The sequence below is a fragment of the Oncorhynchus nerka genome, linkage group LG22 (genome assembly GCF_034236695.1).
Source record: "Oncorhynchus nerka isolate Pitt River linkage group LG22, Oner_Uvic_2.0, whole genome shotgun sequence".
Lineage (NCBI taxonomy): Eukaryota > Metazoa > Chordata > Actinopteri > Salmoniformes > Salmonidae > Oncorhynchus > Oncorhynchus nerka.
The window spans coordinates 55058100-55080343 of NC_088417.1; the positions used below are offsets into that span (position 1 = coordinate 55058100).

General features: G+C 40.9%; 1 protein-coding gene across 3 annotated transcripts; it reads right to left on the minus strand.

Annotated features, from left to right (window-relative positions):
• Positions 1 to 4319: 4319 nt before the first annotated feature.
• Positions 4320 to 22234, minus strand: ift46 (intraflagellar transport 46 homolog (Chlamydomonas)). 3 transcript variants are annotated; one of them, XM_029627327.2, is made up of 12 exons: positions 22135 to 22234; positions 21626 to 21722; positions 21306 to 21379; positions 15221 to 15351; positions 8852 to 8926; positions 8487 to 8580; positions 8181 to 8309; positions 7904 to 8022; positions 7503 to 7569; positions 5235 to 5295; positions 4979 to 5064; positions 4320 to 4713 (listed from the first exon to the last, which is right to left on the minus strand). In XM_029627327.2, the coding sequence occupies exons 1-12, from the start codon at positions 22156 to 22158 to the stop codon at positions 4621 to 4623; spliced, it is 1050 nt and encodes a 349-aa protein (XP_029483187.2). In that variant the 5' UTR covers positions 22159 to 22234; the 3' UTR covers positions 4320 to 4620. The 3 variants fall into 3 exon arrangements, with proteins under 3 accessions (XP_029483187.2, XP_029483188.2, XP_029483189.2); XM_029627328.2 differs by lacking the exon at positions 21626 to 21722 and having other exon boundaries at positions 22135 to 22177; XM_029627329.2 differs by lacking the exons at positions 21306 to 21379; positions 21626 to 21722; positions 22135 to 22234 and adding an exon at positions 16088 to 16145.
• Positions 22235 to 22244: the final 10 nt, after the last annotated feature.

Here is a 22244-nt window from a genome sequence, read left to right on the forward strand (position 1 = left end):
CTCTGGTCCCACCTCTCTGCAGGTCATTCACTAGGTCCCCCGTGTGGTTCTGGGACTTTTGCTCACCGTTCTTGTGATCATTTTGACCCCACGGGGTGAGATCTTGCGTGGAGCCCCAGATCGAGGGAGATTATCAGTGGTCTTGTATGTCTTCCATTTCCTAATAATTGCTCCCACAGTTGATTTCTTCAAACCAAGCTGCTTACCTATTGCAGATTCAGTCTTCCCAGCCTGGTGCAGGTCTACAATTTTGTTTCTGGTGTCCTTTGACAGCTCTTTGGTCTTGGCCATAGTGGAGTTTGGAGTGTGACTGTTTGAGGTTGTGGACAGGTGTCTTTTATACTGATAACAAGTTCAAACAGGTGCCATTAATACAGCTAACGAGTGGAGGACAGAGGAGCCTCTTAAAGAAGAAGTTACAGGTCTGTGAGAGCCAGAAATCTTGCTTGTTTCTAGGTGACCAAATCCTTATTTTCCACCATAATTTGCAAATAAATTCATTAAAAATCCTACAATGTGATTTTCTGGATTCTGAAATTGTCTGTCATAGTTGAAGTGTACCTATGATGACAATTACAGGCCTCTCTCATCTTTTTAAGTGGGAGAACTTGCACAATTGGTGGCTGACTAAATACTTTTTTGCCCCACTGTATACCCCGCTGTTGAGTGGAACAAACTACCACAGAAACTCAAAGCCATACCAACCATAACCACTTCTTAAAATAATGTCAAAAGCTGGTTAATGTGTGAACAGTACAACCTTTTTGTCTGTATCTATGTAATTATATATATATCAGTGCATTCTTAGAAAAAAGGGTTACAAAAGGGTTCTGTGGCTGTCCCCATAAGAGAACCCTTTTTGGTTCCATGTAGAACCCTCTGTGGAAAGGGGGGGTTCTACCTAGAACCAAAATGGGTTATTTGAAGGGTCCTCCTATGGGGACAGCCAAATAACTTTTTTATTTTTTATAAGAGTGTGCCTTTAGAAAGTATTCATACCCCTAGACTTATTCCACATTTTGTTGTTACAGTTTGAATTCAAAATGGATTAAATAGTTTTTTTTCTCAACCATCTATACACAATACCTCACAATGAGAGTGAAAACATGTTTTTAGACATTTGAGCAGCTTCAACAGTAAACTTCCTTGACCATGCCAATGACATGGATGTCGATTAAGGCAGCCTGATTCAGAGGGGTTGGGTTAAATGCGGAAGACACATTTCAGTTGAATGCATTCAGTTGTACAACTGACTAGGTGTCCCCTTTCACTTTCACTTTCCTTTAGAAATAAAAATCTAATATTACAGGCAGAGGCATATCAACATAAATTGATCATGTCCTTTCAGATATGTGAAGGTAGCCAACTATTTGGCATGTAAGTCAGCTAGCTAGCTAAGCAGACATGTCATTTAGCTGCTTCATCAGAGATTAGGATTTTGGAAAGACATTCACAAGTTCTCATTCTAGTAAAGTTGTAAAGTTGTCATCACCACTATAGATTGCAAGCAAATCAAACAATATTTGGATATAGCCATCTAGTTTATTCCCTGGAAGTTAGTTTGTTAATTGGCCAATTTGAGAGAGGGAGCGATAACTCTATAAGGAAGACATCCCGTACAGAGCACCTGGATGTCCCGTTGAAAGCGTATCGCTCAGCTTTGACTGCTTGGGGAGCCATCGAAGAGAGCAAAAACCAAGCCATGAGGTCGAAGGGATTGTCCGTAGAGCTCCGAGACAGGATTGTGTCCAGGTACAGATCTGGGAAAGGGTACCAAAACATTTCTGCAGCATTGAAGGTCCCCAAGAACACCATGGCCTCCATCATTCTTAAAAGGAAGAAGTTTGGAACCACCAAGACTCTTCCTAGAGCTGGCCACCTGGCCAAACTGAGCAATAGGGGGAGAAGGATCTTTGTCAGGGAGGTGACCAAGATCTCGATGGTCACTCTGACAGAGCTCCAGAGTTGCACTGCGGAGATGGGAGAACCTTCCAGGAGGACAAGCATCGCTGCAGCACTCCACCAATCAGGCCTTTATGGTAGAGTGGCCAGACAGAAGCCCCTTCTCAGTAAAAGGCACATGACAGCCGGCTTGGAGTTTGCCAAAAGGCACCTAAAGGACTCTCAGACCATGAAAAACAAGATTCTCTGGTGTAATGAAACCAAGATTGAACTCTTTGGCCTGAATGCCAAGCGTCACGCCAGGAGGAAACCTGGCACCATCCCTATGGTGAAGCATGGGTGACAGCATGGGAGACTAGTCAGAATTGAGGGAAAGATTAACGGAGCAAAGTACAGAGAGATCTTTGATGAAAACCTGCTCCAGAAAACTCAGGACCTCAGACTGGGGCAAATGTTCACCTTCCAACAGGACAACAGTCCTAAGCACACAGCCAAGACAATGCAGGAGTGGCTTCAGGACAATCTCTGAATGTCCTTGAGCGGCCCAGCCAGAGCCCAGACTTGAACGCGATCAAACATCTCTGGAGAGGACTGAAAACAGCTGTGCAGCAATGCTCCCCTCCCAACCTGTCAGAGCTTGAGAGGATCTGCAGAGAAAAATGGGAGAAACTCCTTGAAATATCCTTGATTTGTTCGTAAAAAGAGAGATCAGGGTCCAGAGTAACGCTGAGGTCCTTCACAGTTTTATTTGAGATGAGAGTGCAACCATCAATATTAATTGTCATATCTAACAGAAGATCTCTATGCTTCTTGGGACCTAGAACTAGCATCTCTGTTTTGTCTGAGTTTAAAATTAAAATATTTGCCTACATCCACTTCCTTGTCTGAAACACAGGGTAGGCAATTTTGGGGCTTCACCATGTTCCATCGAAATGTACAGCTGTGTATCGTCCGCATAGCAGTGAAAGTTAAACATTATGCTTCCGAATGACATCACCAAGAGGTCAAATATATAGTGAAAACAATAGTGGTCCTAAAACAGAACCCTGAGGAACACAAATGTACAATTGATTTGTCAGAGGAAAAACCATCTACAGAGACAAACTGATATCTTTCCGACAGATAAGATCTAAATCAGGCCAGAACTTGTCCATGTAGGCCAATTAGGGTTTCAATCTCTCCAAAAGAATGTGGTGATCGATAGTGTCAAAAGCAGCACTAAGGTCAAGGAGCACGAGGACAGATGTAGAGCCTTGGTCTGACACCATTAAAAGGTCATTTACCACCTTCACGAGTACAGTCTCAGTGCTATGATGGGGTCTAAAACCAAACTGAAGCCTTTCATATACATTGTTTGTATTTTGGAAGGCAGTGACAACAGCCTTTTCTACATTTTTTGAGAGGAATTGGAGATTCGATATTGGCCAATATTTTTGTATTTTTCAAGAGAGTCTTTATTCCTGCCACTTTTAGTGAGTTTGGTACACATCCGGTGGATTGGGAGCCGTTTATTATGTTCAACATAGGAGGGCCAAGCACAGGAAGCAGCTCTTTCAGTAGTTTAGTTGGAATATGGTCCAGTATGCAGTTTGAAGGTTTAGAGGCCATGATTATTTTCATGAATGTGTCAAGAGATATAGGATGATTGGAAAATTGGATAATCGAGCAGCAGTGAGGGCTCTTCGGTATTGCACAGTACTGTCTTTTCAAACTAGTCGGAAGACTTTTTGTTTGGTATGGCACCATTTCCATTCAAATTATCTGGAAGCTTGCTTCAGGGCTTGGGTATTATCTGTGTACCAGGGAGCTGGTTTCTTATGACAAATGTTTTCTTTTTTTAGCAGTACGACTGCATCTAGGGTATTACATTTAATTCCTCAGGTGGTTAACCAATTTTTGTACTCTGACGTCCTTGGGTAGGTGGATGGAGTCTGGAAGAGCATTTAGGAATCTTTGGGTTGTATGAGAATTTATAGCACGACTTTTGATGATTCTTGGTTGGGGTCTAAGCAGATTATTTGTTTGCGATTGCAAACGTAATAAAGTCACAACTGGCCTCATGGTGAAAATTCTTTGTGGTTTCCTTCCTCTCCGGCAACTGAGTTAGGAAGGCCACTTGTGTCTTTGTAGTGACTGGGTGTATTTACAGTATATACACCATCAAAAGTGTAATTAATAACTTCACCATGCTCAAAGGGATATTCAAGGTCTGCTTTTTTTTTAATTACATTTTTTTTTAACCAATAGGTGCCCTTCTTTTCAAGGTATTGGAAAACCTCCCTGGACTTTGTTGTTGAAACTGTTTTAAATATACTGCTTGACTGAGGGACCTTACAGATAATTGTATGTGTGTGGTACGGAGATAGGTAGTCATTTAAAAATAGTGTTAAACACTATTATTGTACACAGTGAATCCATGCAATTTATGGGACTTGTTAAGTCCATTTATTCCTGAACATATTTAGGCTTGTCATAACAAAGGGGTTGAATACTTAACACACCAAAGACTACTTGAAATATAAAACAATGCAATTTCTTCCACATAACAGTAAGTCTATCCTAGAAAAGCACTTTGTATAAAGTTAAGTGTATAAATATTTACAAACATTTATATACATCTATGCATCCTTCTGTCCTCCTTTCCACAAAGTACAGTAATCAGATGGTGGACAATGAAGGCAACATGTCCTTGACTCAACAGGAGTCAGTTGTCTGTCCTCAGTCGAAGGCCAGTGTCTCTGGCTCTCCAGTGGCGGAGCGAGGAGCAGACAGAGTGCCTGACTTCTGACCCTCCGCTAAGGCTTTGAAATGCTGAAACAAGGAGATGTTTTTTAGTAAGGGAGGACTAAACATTATCATTGAAAAATAGCTAAATAAGTTACATTACTATGGACATTTCACCAAATTGTGCTATTTATAGTTTATGTTTATGGCGCTGTTCTGCAAAATTGGCTTTATAATCATTTTGTCAGAATAAAACTATTGAAAGAACATGACAATCACAGCAAGGATGATGACAATGTCATCCCAATGGTCCCTGCCTAACTGAAAGTTAGGCGAGTAAATACTGTGGTACCTGTGAGTTTTTGAACTCAGAGTAAAGAGTGAACAGCACATGGAGTGAGTGAATCCGGCTCTTATAGATGGGGATGTCGAGGATACCTTTGAGAGTGGAAAAAACAAGGGTTGTACTCAGTAAGGCATAACAAAAAAACTGAAATTGGCATTTCATAGAGGAGTCCAGATTGTCCCACCCCATTTTATCCAAATGTGTTCCACAAGCAGACAGACGTTGTTGAATGCATTGTGTGCAGAGAATTTGAAAAACTCACCACATATGACCTCAATATACTCGGTCAGATCACAATTGATATCGGCCGTTGGTAGACTAACCTAGAAAAAGGCGAGAAAGGGTTGCGGTAGAGGAGAAAACAGAAAACAGTTTTGACAATGGTTGGGCTTTTGCATTCTGTGCAAAGGGAAGGGAACACAGCAACTCATAAAGGACAGCAGAAGTTGATAAGAAAGCTTTATTGTTAGACTGCTGCCCTATATACATAGCCATTGAACGCTGGTCACAATAATAAAATGTTAACACTGATTTACCCACTTCATATGTATATACTGTATTCTAGTCAACGCTCATCCTATATAACTACTGCTGTACACACCTTTCTTTTCATATACTGTCTATACACACCATCATATACACTGTGTGTACAAAACATTAGGAACACCTGCACTTTCCAAGACATAGACTGACCAGGTGAATCCAGGTGGAAGCTATGATCCCTTATTGATGTCACTTGTTAAATCCACTTCAAATCAGTGTAGATGAAGAAGAGGAGACAGGTTAAAGAAGGATTTTTAAGTCGAGACACTTGAAGCATGGATTGTGTATGTGTGTTCAGAGGTTGAATGGGTAAGACAAAAGATTTAAGTGACTTTGAACGTGGTATGGTAGTAGGTGCCAGGGACACCGGTTTGAGTGTGTCAAGAACTGCAACGCTGCTGGGTTTTTCCATGCTCAACAGTTTCCCATGTGTATCAAGAATGGTCCACCTCCCAAAGGACATCCAGACAACTCGACACAACTGTGGGAAGCATTGGAGTCAACATGGACCAGCATCCATTGGGAACGCTTTAGACACCTTGCCGAGTCCATGGCTGTTCTGAGGTCAAAGGGGGGGTGCAGCTCAATATTAGGAAGGTTCCTAATGTTTTGTACACTCAGTGTACATATATACTGAACAAAAATATAAACGCAACATGTAGTGTTGGTTTCATAAGCCGAAATAAAACATCCCAGAAATGTTCCATACCTACAAAAAGCTTATTTCTCTCAAATGTTGCGTACCAATTTCTTTACATCTGTTAGTGAGCATTTCTCCTTTGCCAAGATAACCTATCCACCTGACAGGTGTGGCATATCAAGAAGCTGATTAAACAGCATGATCATTACACAGGTGCACCTTGTGCTGGGGACCGTAAATGGCCACTCTAAAATGTGCATTTTTATCACACCACACAATGCCACAGATGTTTTGAGGGAGAGTGCAATTAGCATGCTGACTGCCGGAATGTCCACCAGAGCTGATGCCAAAGGATTAAATGTTAATTTCTCTACCATAATTCGCCAACAATTTGGCAGTACGTCCAACCGGCCTCACAACCGCAGACCACGCCAGTCCAGGACCTGCACATCTGGCTTCTTTACCTGTGGGATCATCTAAGACAAGCCACCCAAACAGCTGATGAAGCTGAGGAGTATTTCTGTCTGTAATAAAGCCCTTTTGTAGGGAAAAACTCATTCTGATTGGGTGAGCCTGGCACCCAAGTGGGTGGGACTATGCCACCCATGGCTGCCCCCCTGCCCAGTCATGTGAAATCCATAGATTAGGGCTTACTGAATTCATTTCAATTGATTGATTTCCTTATATGAGCTGTAACTTAGTAAATTCATTGAAATTGTTGCATGTTGCGTTTATATTTTTGTTCAGTACACATACACACACATATATACATACATATATATATATATAGCAAGTCATTTAAGAACAAATTCTTATTTACAATGACGGCCTACCAGGGAACAGTGGGCTAACTGCCTTGTTCAGGGGCAGAACGATAGATTTTCACCTTGCCAGCTTGGGGATTCGATCCAGCAACCTTTCGGTTATTGGTCCAACGCTCAAACCACTAGACTACCTGCCACCCCTATATTCCGGACTTTGATATTGCTTGTTCTGATTTCATAATTTCCTTATTTTTTATTTATTGGATTTGTGTGTATTGTTTAGTATTGTTCGGTAACACTGCACTGTTGGCGCTAGAAACATAAGCATTCCACTGCACCTGCGATAACATCTGCAAAATATGTGTACGCGACCAATAAAATAAAATCTGAGTATCCAAGGTGGGGTATGAAAATGAACCGTGGCCACAATGTGTCCAATTAAGGCTGCAATTAGACAAGTCAACGCCAAAACAGGAAATGATAGACAGGAAGTAGCTAGCTAGCAGGTCAAATTGCTTGCTGTTTAAAATATCCATTGTTCCATAGATAGATGAGCAGATTCAGTTCAGGTTTGGTGACTAACCTTTCCAAGCATCTCTTCAAATTCAGGTGGCCACTCCTGCATTAGAGTATCAATGTCTGGCATGGACCTGGAAAAATAGAATGTCACCCATCCTTTCATGCATATCAGTGGATACATTCCAAAGTCCATACTAGCACACCACATACATACATTCCTTCCTTCTTAGTAGTATGCACATTTGGCACAGAGTTTGGCACAGAGCCAGTGTCTATTTACCTTCACAGAAATCACAGAACTGACTTAGAATCAGATAATGGTCAGAGTCTGTGACAGTATCAGTACCAGTTCTAGATCTATTTGTGCTGTATAGCCAATTCTTATGGTCGTTGGCTACACAGCACAAACATATCTGGGACCAGGCTAGGGCAGCACCAGTACTGTGAGGTAAAGTAAACATTTGCCTGGTGTAGTGGACGGTGGCTGGGGGTTTGGAGCGATGGAGCTCACTGATGCTCTCGATCCAATTCTCAATGGCTTTGGGGTTCTTCTCCGGGTTCTCCACACTTTTCACTTTCACCTCCTGTGCAGCGCACGGAGAGAAGGGATCAATGAATTTGCAGTGTGTGTCTGTCTGTCAGTCTGAAAGCAGTACCCATAGTTATGTGCACAGTCTGATGTAAATTGTGCCCGACTGTGGGGGATTTATAAACCGCACTGTGTTATACTTGTTGTACTTACAGCAATGTTGTGCTGCTTGCTGTTCTCAGAGAGCCACAGTGACAGGACAGTGGGGTCTGACTGCTTGGTGCAGGGCTCATCCAGGACCAACAGCCCCAGGTTGTCTGCTTTGCCATCGGGACGTGGGACCTGAGGTTACAATGGAACAAAGTCATTGACAGTAGCCCAGCTCGGAGAACTTATTATTAAGTTTACACAAAATTGGACATTTCACCAGTGTGATTCCATCAAGCAGGGAAGAAAATAATTGGCACCATAAAATAAATGTGAAGCTAAGAGAAAATGTGTTTGCTTGGTAATGCTCACTTTAAGGAAGGCATCAATGTCTCCCACTGCTGGGATGAAGTCGGGTATAAAGGGTTTAAGCTTGTGGTCTAGTTCAATGGTCTGAGGAGTATACCTGCAGATTCACAAACAATGTTACTAAAAAATATATATATATATATATAGATATATATATATATAAAAAAATATATATATTTTTATATATATATATATATATTTTTTTAAATATATATATATATATATATATATATAATTCAGCGGAATTGTGGCTTGGAGCAGGGGCTGGTTTTCAGCCTGTGTAGAAATGTCAATAAGTTGCATATTCAGCTTGGTCAGCTGTAAATAAACACACACAGCTCTGTAGCTGAGCTGCAGGCGCCACTCACCGGGTAATGTACTGAAACAGCTCTTTGATCTCTGCAGTGACAGGAAGGTGGTCGTAGTCTGCCGGGTCATATGCCCTGCAAAGAAAAGCATCAGATTTGGGATGTTCGTCTGTTTACAATTCAAATTAACTACAGTGCTGTGAAAAAGTACTTGTCCCTTTTCTGATTTTCTCTATTTTTGCATATTTTTAAACTGAATGTTATCAGATCAACCAAAACCTAATATTAGATCAAGGGAACCTGAGTGAACAAATAACACAAAATGTTGATACTTATTTCAATTATTTAATTAACAACATTATTCAAAACCCAATGCCCCTGTGTGAAAAAGTGACTGTCACCTTTAGCTGCAACGACCGCAACCAAACGCTTCCTGTAGTTGTTGATTGGTCTCTCACGTCACTGAAGGAATTTTGTCCCACTTTTCCATGCAGAAATGCTTTAACTCAGCGGCAATAGTTGGTTTTCGAGAATTAACTCCTTGTTTCAGGTCCTACCACAACATCTCAATCAGGTTGAGGTCTGGACTTTGACTAAGCCAGTCGTAAACAATTTTTGTTGTTGTTGCTTTTCAGCCATTCTGATGTAGACTTGCTTGTGTGTTTTAGATTATTATCATCCTTCTGCATGACCCAGTTGTGCTTCAGCTCAGACAGATGGCCTTTCATTCTCCTGTAGAATTATCTGATACAGAGCAGAATTATGGTTCCTTCAAAGATGGCAAGTTATCCAGGTCCTGAGGCAGCAAAACATACCCAAACCGTCACACTACCACCATCATGCTGAACAGTTGGTATGAGGTTCTTCCTGTGGAATGCAGTGTTTGGTGCCTTAGGACCTAGAGCACTTGCCATCATTGAAGGAACTATGGATACTGCCCTCTATTAGTATGTTTACATGCACACTAATAATTCGATATTAAATGGACTATGGCATTAAGCCGAATACGGCATTAGTCATGTAAACACCTTACTCTGCTTATCTTAAATCAGTGTACGGTCATAATCGAAGTAAGCATACGCCGATTAAAACAACAGGTTTTCTGAGCAATCGTTCAAATGATCAGGACATGTTAATGCCTTAAATTAGAATTACAGTGGTGTATTAGATCTGTGCATGTGCTAGCACTAGCAGCTCAAGCTTCCTTTTTTGCCAAAGTCAAAATTGGTTTTGGAAAAACTAAAAGTATGCATCTTAAAAATTGTTTTCCCATACAAACTTACAAATGTCCGAACTCAGAATCAAATAGGCATCACAACAATAACATGGTCGCTGTGGTGGAACGTTAATTTTGATTGACGATTTTCTGCAAGGTAGACTGATTTCAGATGTGTCCATGTAAACAGGCTTATTAGGGAAATCATTCTTCTTGCAAAGCATGTAAACGTTTTAAACAAACTATTATATTAAAATCGTATTATTGTGTGCATGTAACCGTCAGGCCATCCGTTCGTGAGCTGAAGTTGAAGCGCAGATGGTTCATGCAGCAAGACAATGATCCAAAACACAAACAAGTCTAGTGCGGACCCATCACACCTTTTTGCCCACATCAGAAGGTTTGAAACAAAGAATGGCTGCAACAAATGTAAAGTTTTCGAATGGCCTAGTCAAAACCAGACCTAAACCCAATTTAGGTGGCGGGACCTGAAACAAGCAGTTCATGCTCCAAAACCCACAAATGTCACTAAGTTAAAGCAGTTATGCATAGAAAAGTGGGATAGAATTCCTTCAAAGCGACGTGACACTGGAAAAACAAAAAACTACAGGAAGCGTTTGGTTGCTGTCATTGCAGATAAAAAGGTGGCACAACCAGTTATTGAGTGTTAGGGCGCAATTCTTTTTTTCAGATAGGGGCATTAGGTGTTGCATAACTTTGTTTATTAAATAAGTGAAATAAGTATGACAAATGATTTGATATTTATTCACTCTGTTTCCCTTGATCTAATTTTAGGTTTAGGTTGAAGAACTGTTAACATTCAGTGTCAAAAATATACAAAAATAGAAAAAAATCATTAAGGGGGCAGATACTTTTTCACAGCACAGTAAGTGAGTATGGGATGAAACAATCTTTCTGTGATAAATGTTGAACACAGGACTGAGGGAGTTTTTCAGGATAAAAAAAAAAATCACAGAATGGAACAAAGCAATGGCAAAATCCTAGAGGAAAACCTGGTTGTCTGATTTCCACCAGACACTGAGATGAATTCACCTTTCAGCAGGACAATACCCTAAAACACAAGGCCAAATCTACAATGGAGTTTCTTACCAAGAAGACAGTGAATGTTCCTGAGTGGCAGAGTTACAGTTTTGACTTAAATCTAAGACCTGAAAATGGTTGTCTAACAATGATCGACAACCAATATGACAGAGCTTGAAGAACTTTGAAAATAATAAATGGGCAAATATTGCACAAACCAGGTGTGAAAAGCTCTTAAGAGACCTACCCAGAAAGACGCTGCCAAAGTTGCTTCTATAAAGTATTGACTCAGGGGTGTAAATACTTATGTAAATGAGATTTGTCATTGTGTGTAGATGGGTGAGAAAAACAAATCTATTTAATCAATGTTTAATTCAGGCTGTAACACAACAAAATGTGGACTAAGTCAAGGGGTATGAATACTTTCTGAAGACACTGTAGCTGCATAAAGCATTTTGTGAAATTATCCTCCATTCAGATTTGTTCCTATTAGAAAGTATGACTTTTCCCTGTACCTGGCCTCAATAGAACTGCCACTTATTCAATTCTAAAACTGACCTGCACGTATAGCTCGGATCATCTTCTGTTGTCTTCTCCCTATCGAGATACTTAACCATTTCTGGCCCTGGCTGTCTGCTCACAAAATGTACATGGTTATTATTATGAGCAAAAAAAAAATATAGGACCTTCATGTAACAACTCAAAGACCTCTCTCCTCACCTCCTTCTTAACCCGCATAGGAGGAGAAGATCCAAAGTCCCTCCAATCGGACCTTCTCCTCCAATGTGTTTTAAGATACTCAACTATCTCTGACTCTGGCTGCCTGCTCACAAAATGAACACAGTTATGATGAGCATATAAGACCTTCATTTGACAACTCAAAGATGTTCATGCCAAGTTTGAGGCCCTAAACCCTGGCATCAAAACATTTTGTGGGTCCGTCTACTTTGGATCCAATGAGCTGAGGATTTAAAACACTATGTGTCCAACTTACTAAGATGGTATAATGGTGTGTGTGAAAAAAAAAATAAAAATATCATTGATCAACATTTTAAGCTAAACATTCTGATCTGTCGCATGAGCCTCATTGCTTTTAGAGCGTTTTCTGCATGTAGCCTAAAGGCCTAGGCTATTATATGAAATAGGCTATTTCATTCTCGCACAGAACAACATACTTTTCTACTATGGGGGATAGTAGATTGACATAGGCTAGTGATTTACTGTTCGTTACTCGCCTTGATGGCTGAGGAAAAGTAAATGTGGACAGTTATTCTAACATAAGCGGCACTTGAGTTTCAAGTTTGGGGAAGCTATTCTTACCATAACAAAATGCACCTTTATAATAAACCATTCCATGCATCCTCGCATTTGCAGACTTTCTACTATAACTCAATCTCCGTTCGCAAAAAAGACTGTTCAATGCGGCACATAGTGGTGTAGAGTTGGCCTAGGCTATTTCACAGGAAAATGTGGGCCTTTCATAAACACATTTCATGCAATTCTACTACATTTTCTATGACTGGAGACATTAGCAGAAACCTTTTTTAATACGACAAAAATTCAGTGGTGGAAAAAGTACGCAATTGTCATACTTCAGTAAAAGTAAAGATACATTAACAGAAAATGACTGAAGTGAAAGTCACCCAGTAAAATACTACTAGAGTAAAAGTCTAAAAGTATTTAGTTTTAAATATACTTAAGTATATTTTTGAAATTACATTTACTTTTGATACTTAAGTATCAAAAGTAAAAGTATAAATAATTTCAAATGACTTCTATTCGGCAATCCAAAGCAGGACAATTTCCTTTTTATTTATTTTTAATGTTGATTTACTGATAATCAAGGGCACACTCCAACATGAAGACATAATTTACAAATGAAGCACATATTTAGTGAGTTCGCCAGATCAGAGGTAGTAGGGATGGCCAGGGATGTTCTCTTGATAAGTCTGTGAATTTAACAATTTTCATGTCCTGTTAAGCATTCAAAATGTAATGACTACTTTTGGGTGTCAGGGAAAATGTATGAAGTAAAAAGTACATTATTTTCCTTAGGAATGTAGTGGAGTAAAAGTAAAAGTTACCCCAAAAAACTACTTAAGCAGTACTTTATTTTTACCTAAGTATTTTACACCACTGCAAAAATGACAAGGTAGCCAACTCTGGGCCTACGTAAAGGGGAGAAACAAATACAATGACATCCATTTAACCTGAAGGAAGAAGAATTATTGTCCAAAAACACACGAAAGTGGCACTGACCCAATGATAAAGACAGTGAATATCCACACTCACCGTGGATATGGCTGGTGTTCTCCGCTGGTGCCAATAAGATAGCCTTTCGCTCAAATAAGTTGAGAATTGTCATAATTAAAAGACAGATTGAAGTCTTTTCATTGTCTTCCATTTAGGCCTACAGCAATAGTCATTTTGCTTTCCAAACTGCTTTTCTGTGATATTTTTTTACATTTTTAAAAAACTATTGCGATATGCCTGGCTGGGTCTCTGCTTTTCACTAATAGTTGAAACTAAACAATCATTTATTTGATATTTGCCACTCACTCTTGCACAAATTGCAGGCCCTTCCGACTGTAGGCTATGCGATTTAAAACAAACCACAGCTTTTTGGTGTAGTAACCCATTTTGAATGATTTTACTTATTTCAGTATAGACAGGAGTAAGCTATATACATTTGGCAATTTAAATCTATTTACTTTAGGGAAAGACTAGCTTCCCCTAACCTAATGCACGCACAGCCTTTGTATTCTAACATCTTCAAAATGCTCATCGGCAAGAATGACATTGCATTGGTGTTGCATGTTTTGTTAAGATTAATTACCATAAACTAAATGTGATTTCTGGCCTTCTGAGTACCTTGGCTGGATGCCCTAAGCAGGTTGCGCAACCAATGCATATGGATCTGGTAAATTTCTTAAATGCGTGGAAAAAATGTAAATGCTGCCAGTCAAATGTCCTGTGCCACATTTTCCTAATGGAAACCCTGGTGTGTGTGTGTGTACAGAGTTCTGTACATAGAGGCATTTTTTGTCTACTAGCAAATGTCACATTTGAGTGATGCGCATGCATACTCGCAACAAACAGCTTTGTAGCAGATAACTAGCTACAGTATACACTGATGTTGGGACCATGACAAACCTAGCAGTGAGTGACCATGAAAACACGTTTGACTCAAGTTAAACAATTTAAAGGCAATGCTGCCAAATACTAATTGAGTGTATGCAAACCTCTGACCCACTGGGAATGTGATGAAAAAAATACAAGCTGAAATAAATCACTCCACTATTATTCTGACATTTCACATTCTTAAAATAAAGTGGTGATCCTAACTGACCCAAGACAGGACATTTTTACTAGGATTAAATGTCAGGAATTGTGAAAAACTGACTTTAAATGTATTTGGCTAAGGCGTATGTAAACTTCCGACTTCAACTGTGTGCGTGTATTATATATATGTGTGTATATATATATGTGTGTATATATATATATATATATCTTCATTCATTCCTACTTAGATTTGTGTGTATTGGGTATATGTTGTGTAATTTGTTAGATATTACTGCACTGTTGGAGCTAGAAGCACAAGCATTTTTCTACACCCGCAATAACATCTGCTAATCACGTGTATGTGACCAATACAATTTCATTGATAAGCTTCTTAATATGCCACACCTGTCATGTCAGGTGGATGGATTATCTTGGCAAAGGAGAAATTATCACTAAAAGGGATGTAAACAAATCTGTGAACACAATTTGAGAGAAGTATGCTTTTTGTGCATATGGAACATTTCGGGGATATTTTATTTCAGCTCATGAAACCAACACTTTACATGTTGCGTTTATATTTTTGCTCAGTATATATTATTTGTCCGGTTCTATTTGTGATCATTTACCTTGCCTCACTGGCTTGCTAGCTTATTAGGTAATCAATCCTCCGATGAAATCTGTGATGTTGTAGTAGACGATAACCATCTGATTACTTGTTTGCCGACTTGCATGAGCTGCATCTAAAGTTGAATGTGATCATACTCACTTCCATGTAAACAAACCAGATTCTGATTCGGAACTGCGCACATAACTATTCATGACGGGATCATATATCAGTATATGTGTCTATAACCTACTCAGTGTGTGCACTGAGATTTGACTGCACTCACCCTTCCGGGGCGGATCCCGGCTCACCCTCCTCTTCATCAGACTCTGTCTCATCCGAATCATCATCTTCCTCCTCCTCTTCTTCCTCATTCTCACTCAAGCCAGGCTGGCCGTTCCTTTGCTCCTTTTTTGGCTGTCGTTGGTAGAACACAAAAGATCGTCATAAAATATCTACCTGAATGTGTTGGAATAGATACCTCTAGCTAGCTAATATACTTGGTCTGTCACCACCAGTCCAATTCATGATATATTTAAGCAGTAAGGATCGAGCGGGTGTGGTATATGGCCAATATATCACAGCTAAGGGCTATTCTTATGTGCAACGCAGAGTACCTGGATACAGTCCTTAGCCTTGGTATATTGGCCATATACCATCAGCCCCAGAGGTGCCTTATTGCTATAATAAACTGGTTACCAACATAATTAGAACAGTAAAAAAAATGTTTTTGTCATACCTGTGGTATACGGTCGGATATACCACAGCTTTCAGCCAATCAGCTTTCAGGCCTCGAACCACCCAGTTCATAACAATTCTTATACCATGGCATTGTTGAATACTCGTTTCTGATTGGCTTGAAGGGCATTATAGCATATGCATCATTGTCTCTCACTCACAGTATATAATCAGCATGGTAGAATTCAATGACTATAGTTCAGTCTTACATGTTCTACAGTACCAGTCAAAAGTTGACACACCAACTCTTTCCAGGGTTTTTCTTTATTTTTACTATTTTCTAAATTGTAGAATAATAGTGAAGTAATCAAAACTATGAAATAACACATGGAATTATTATGTAGTATCCAAAAGAGTGTTAAACAAATCAAAATACATTTTATATTTGATATTCTTCAAAGTAGCCACCCTTTACCTTCATGACAGCTTGCACACTCTTGGCATTCTCTCAATCAGCTTCATGAGGTAGCCACCTGGAATGCATTTCAAGTATCAGGTATGCCTGTAAAAGGTCATTTGTGGAATTTCTTGCTTCTTAATGCATTTGAGCCAATCAGTTGTGTTGTGAATAGTACTACACCGGCTCAGACGCTCGTCGGATCTGCCAGGGCTTGCAAAATATTACAGACTACAAAAGGTTTTACAGCTGCACCATCGAGAGCATGGTTGCATCACTTCCTGATATGGCAACTGCTTGGCCTCCGTCCGCAAGGCACTACATTGGGTAGTGCGTATGGCCCAGTACATCACCGGGGTAAAGCTTCCTGCCATCCAGGACCTCTATACCAGGCGGTGTCAGAAGAAGGCCCTAAAAATTGTCAAAGACTCCAGCCATCCTAGTCATAGAGGCTTCTAAACAGCTTCTACCATAAGACTCATAAACAGCTAATCAAATGGCTACCCACACTATTTGCACCACCCGCTGCTACTCTCAGATATTATCTATGCATAGCCACTTCAATAACCCTACCTGCATGTACATAATTACCTCGACACCAGTGCCCCCCGCACCCTTACTCTGAACCGGTACCCCCTGTATATAGTCCCACTATTGTTATTTACAGCTGCTCCTTAATCATTTGTTTTTATCTCTTACTTTTTAAAATGTATTTTGTTAAAACTGCATTGGTGGTTAAGGGCTTGTAAGTAAGCATTTCACTGTTGTATTAAGCATATGTGACACATACAATTTGATTTGACAAGATAGGGGTGGTATACAGAAGATAGGGGTATTTGGTAAAAGACCAAGTACATAGTATGGCAAGAATAGCTCAAAAAAACAAAGAGAAATGACAGTCCATTATTACTTCAAGATATGAAGGTCAGTCAATGTGGGAAATTTCAAGAACTTTGAAGGTTTCTTCAAGTGCAGTCGCAAAATGCATCAAGCGCTATGATGAAACTGGCTCTCAAGAGGACCGCCACAGGAAAGGAAGACCCAGAGTTACCTCTGCTGCAGAGGATAAGTTCATTACAGTTACCAGCCTCAGAAATCACAACCCAAATAAATGCTTCACAGAGATCAAGTAACAGACATCTCAACATCAACTGTTCAGAATAGACTACGTGAATCAGGTCTTCATTGTCGAATTGCTGCAAAGAAACAACTATTAAAGGACACCAATAAGAAGAGACTTGCATGGGTCAAGAAACACGAGCAATGGACATTAGACCGGTGGAAATCTGTCCTTTGTTCTGATTCATCCAAATTTGGGATTTTTGGTTCCAACCACTGTGTCATTGCGAGAAGCAGAGTAGGTGAATGGATGATCTCCGCAAGTGTGGTTCCCACCGTGAAGCATGGAGGAGGAGTTGTGGTGGTGCTTTTCTGGTGGCACTGTCAGTGATTTATTTATAATTGAAGGCCCACAGCCTTCTGCAGCGACGCTTAGTGGGACTATCATTTGTTTTTCAACAGGACAATGACCCAACACACCTCTAGACAGTGTAAGGGCTATTTGCACAAGAAGGAGAGTGATGGAGTGCTGCATCAGATGATCTGGCCTCCACAATCAACCGACCTCAACCCAATTGAGATGGTTTGGGATGAGTTGAACCGCAGAGTGAACGAAAAGCAGCCAACAAGTGCTCAGCATATGTGGAAACTCCTTCAAGACTGTTGGAAAAATATTACAGGTGAAGCTGGTTGAGAGAATCCCAAGAGTGTGCAAAGCTCTCATCAAGGCAAAGGATGGCTACTTTGATGAATCTCAAATATATTTGGATTTGTTTAACAGTTTTTTGGTTACTACATGATTCCATTTGTGTTATTTCATAGTTTGGATGTCTTCACTATTATTCTAAATTCAGCAAAAAAAGAAACATCCTTTTTTCAGGACCCTTTCTTTCAAAGAATTCGTAAAAATCCCAAAACTTCACAGATCTTCATTGTAAAGGGTTTAGACACTGTTTTCCATGCTTGTTCAGTGAACCATAAACAATTAACTCTGAAAAACACCAAAAGAAAGATGCCCAGGGTCCCTGCTCATCTGCGTGAACGTGCCTTAGGCATGCTGCAAGGAGGCATGAAGACTGCAGATGTGGCCAGGGCAATAAATTGCCATGTCCGTACTGTGAGATGCCTAAAACAGCGCTACAGGGAGACAGGATGGACAGCTGATCGTCCTCGCAGTGGCAGACCACGAGTAACAACACTTGCACAGGATTGGTACATCTGAACATTACACCTGCGGGACAAGTATAAGATGGCAACAACAACTGCCCAAGTTACACCAGGAACGCCCAACCCTCCATCAGTGCTCAGACTGTCCGCAATAGGCTGAGAGAGGCTGGACTGAGGGATTGTAGGCTTGTAAGGCAGGTCCTCACCAGACATCCCCGGCAACAACATCGCCTATGAGCACAAACCCACCGTCGCTGGACCAGACAGGACTGTCAAAAAGTGCTCTTCACTGACGAGTCACGGTTTTGCCTCACCAGGGGTGATGGTCGGATTCGCGTTTATCATCGAAGGAATGAGCGTTACACCGAGGTCTGTACTCTTTAGCGGGATTGATTTGGAGGTGGAGGTTCTGTCATGGTCTGGGGCGGTGTGTCACAGCATCATCAGACTGAACTTGTTGTCAATGCAGGCAATCTCAACGCTGTGCGTTACAGGGAAGACATCCTCCTCCCTCATGTGGTACCTTTCCTGCAGGCTCATCCTGACATGACCCTCCAGCCTATAATGCCACCAGCCATACTGCTCATTCTGTGTGTGATTTCATGCAAGACAGGAATGTCAGTGTTCTGCCATGGCCAGCGAAGAGCCCCGATCTCAATCCCATTGAGCACGTCTGGGACCTGTTGGATCGGAGGGTGAGGGCTAGGGCCATTCCCCCCAGAAATGTCTGGGAACTTGCAAGTGCCTTGGTGGGAGAGTGGGCTAACATTTCACAGCAAGAACTGGCAAATCTGGTGCAGTCCATGAGGAGGAGATGCACTGCAGTACTTAATGCAGCTGGTGCCCACACCAGATGCTGACTGTTACTTTTGACCCCCCCTTTGTTCAGGGACATATTATTCAATGTCTGTTAGTCACATGTCTGTGGAACATGTTCAGTTTACATCTCAGTTGTTGAATCTTTTTATGTTCTTACCTGTTAAGTTTGATGAAAATAAACACAGTTGACAGTGAGGACGTTTATTTTTTTGCTGAGTTTACAATGTAGAAAATAGTAAAAATAAAGAAAAACCCTTGAATGAGTAGGTGTGTCCAAACTTTTGACTGGTACTGTATGTTTGAGCTGCCTTTGAAAGCAAAAGTCAAATTGAAAACATGGTTGAATTTGATTTTCATAATAGCAAGCTAGGACCAATGGGCTCTCCAGAAGGTGGTGCAGTCTGCCCAACGCATCACCGGGGGCACACCGCCTGCCCTCCTGGACACCTACATCACCCGATGTCACAGGAAGGCCAAAAAGATCATCAAGGACATGAACAAAGCATCCTTCACTCATGCTGCCAAACATACCCTCGTAAAACTGACCATCCTACCGATCCTCGACTTCAGCGATGTCATCTACAAAATACCCTCCAACACTCTACTCAACAAATTGGATGCAGTCTATCACAGTGCCATCCGTTTTGTCACCACTGCGACCTGTACGCTCTCATTGGCTGGCCCTCGCTTCATACTCGTCGCCAAACCCACTGGCTCCAGGTCATCTACAAGTCTCTGCTAGGTAAAGCTCCGCCTTATCTCAGCTCACTGGTCACCATAGCAGCACTCACACGTAGCACGCGCTCCAGCAGGTATATCTCACTGGTCACCCCCAAAGCCAATTCTTCCTTTGGCCGCCTCTCCTTCCAGTTCTCTGCTGCCAATGACTGGAACGAACTGCAAAAATCTCTGAAGCTGGAGACTCTTACCTCCCTCACTAGCTTTAAGCATCAGCTGTCAGAGCAGCTCACAGATCACTGCACCTGTACATAGCTCATCTGTAAATAGCCCACCCAATCTACATCATCCCCATACTGTATTTATTTATCTTGCTCCTTTGCACCCCAGTATCTCTACTTGCACATTCATCTTCTGCACACCCTACCTTTCCAGTGTTTAATTGCTATATTGTAATTACTTTGCCACCATGGCCAATTGATTGCCTTACTTCTCTTATCCTACCTCATTTGCACAAGCTGTATATAGATCTTTCTACTGTATTATTGATTGTATGTTTGTTTTATTCCATGTGTAACTCTGTTGTTGTATGTGTTGAACTGATTTGCTTTATCTTGGCCAGGTCGCAGTTGCAAATGAGAAATTGTTCTCAACTAGCCTACCTGGTTGATAAATAAAGGTGAAATAAAAAATGTTTTTAAAAAAAACACTCGAGCCATGGGCCTATTCACCCTGCTACCATCCAGAAGGAGAGGTCAGTACAGGTGCATCAAACCTGGGACCGAGAGACTGAAAAACTGCTTCTATCTCAAGGTCATCAGACTGTTAAATAGCCATCACTAGCCGGCTACCACCTGGTTACTCAACCTTGCACCTTAGAGGCTGCTGCCCCATATGCATAGACATGGAATCACTGGTCACCTTAATAATGGAACACTAGTCACTTTAATAATGTTTACATACTGCTTTACTCATTTTATATGTATATACTGTATTATATTCTACTGTATTTTAGTCAATGCCACTCCAACATTGCTTGTCCTAATATTTATATATTTCTTAATTACATTAATTTACTTTTAGATGTGTGTGTTGTTGTGGATTGTTAGATACTACTGCACTGTTGGAGCTAGGAAGACAAGCATTTCGCTACACCTGCAATAACATATGCTAAATACGTGTATGTAACCAATAACATTTTATTTTATGGTTTGGTTAGCTAAACTAACACGTCTGTTTGTTTGGTTACCATGGCAACTACTGTAGCTATCTAGTAAACTTGCTAGCTAATTCAGTGGCTGTTGATGACATTTCGTGCATCAAATGTGTTAAATGATAGCCATAGCATAAATGGGATAATCAGCTCGGGGCTCTATGCGTTCTCCAGAATATAATGTTACTGCGTGGGAGGTCAGTTCCACTCTGCTTGCGCGTCATGGAACACACCTTCCACGTCATCCATTATTTTCTATAGAACGCGTAGCCCCTTGTTGATTGTCCCTTACATAATCACCTTTACATCGTCGTCAAATTCATCACTGCTGTTGTTCGCCATTTCATACAGCGGTCTGTTCTTTTTCCTTGAGACTTGTAAAGGGGAGAAAGTTGAGATGTTGTTAGCGATGAGGGGGTACAGTCGGCGCAGGGGTTGAACCAGCAGCAACCCTGTGCTTATGGTGAGAGTGCTCTACCACCTGACTGTGCCATAATAAAAGGTCCAGATATATTGGTAGAGGCCATAATGAACTCATATCGGGGTTAGGGTTGCTATAGGGTCTAATAAATAGCATCACGCAATTTGCTTCTGAATTGCATGAAATACACTTTTAGTACCTGGTCTTCGTGGAGTCGGTGTGTACACACTAGCGATTTCCTCGTAGTCGTTCACCTCCAGGCTCTCGTCATAGGGCTGGTTAGTTATGAGCTTAGTCTGAAGATGCGACAAATCACTTAATGACTTAACAGCATGCAAACTATCCGAATGTAACATTACTGTTAAGGAATGTAGTAGGCTACATGCAAACTATCCGAATGTAACATTACTGTTAAGGAATGTAGTAGGCTACATGCAAACTAGCTGGGCACGTTGGGTAGCTGGATAGCTAGCTAGCCAGTTAGCTAATGTGAGTTGTTGGCAGTACTTGTTGACAAGGCCACAGGAATTACATTTAAAGAAACCCTGCTAGCTAGCTAAAGTTGGCTAGCTAGCGTTGCCATAAAAGTTGGATACATGAGCAAAACTAGCATAAAAGGAGGAATGCATGAACTACCAAATATGTACAGAATGTAGTGTGAACAATTATTTCGTGAATTTGTGAAAGATAATCTGAGTTTTTGGTTACCTTCTGTTTCTCTGCTCTATCCATGAAAGCCAGTATACCGTCACCAAGGGATACCAAGTCTCGCGATGCCACCCTTTGTTGGCTCTCTTGGAGAGAGGTTAGAAATGGTA

Excerpts from the sequence above, each read along its gene's own strand:
- ift46 (XM_029627327.2), bottom strand. The coding sequence starts at position 22,158 with ATGGATAGAGCAGAGAAACAGAAG. Across the intron at positions 8,581-8,851 it reads CTGTTTCAGTACATTACCCG|GTATACTCCTCAGACCATTG; the intron begins GTGAGTGGCGCC and ends GTGAATCTGCAG. Across the intron at positions 8,023-8,180 it reads GCAAGCAGCACAACATTGCT|GAGGTGAAAGTGAAAAGTGT; the intron begins GTAAGTACAACA and ends TGCGCTGCACAG.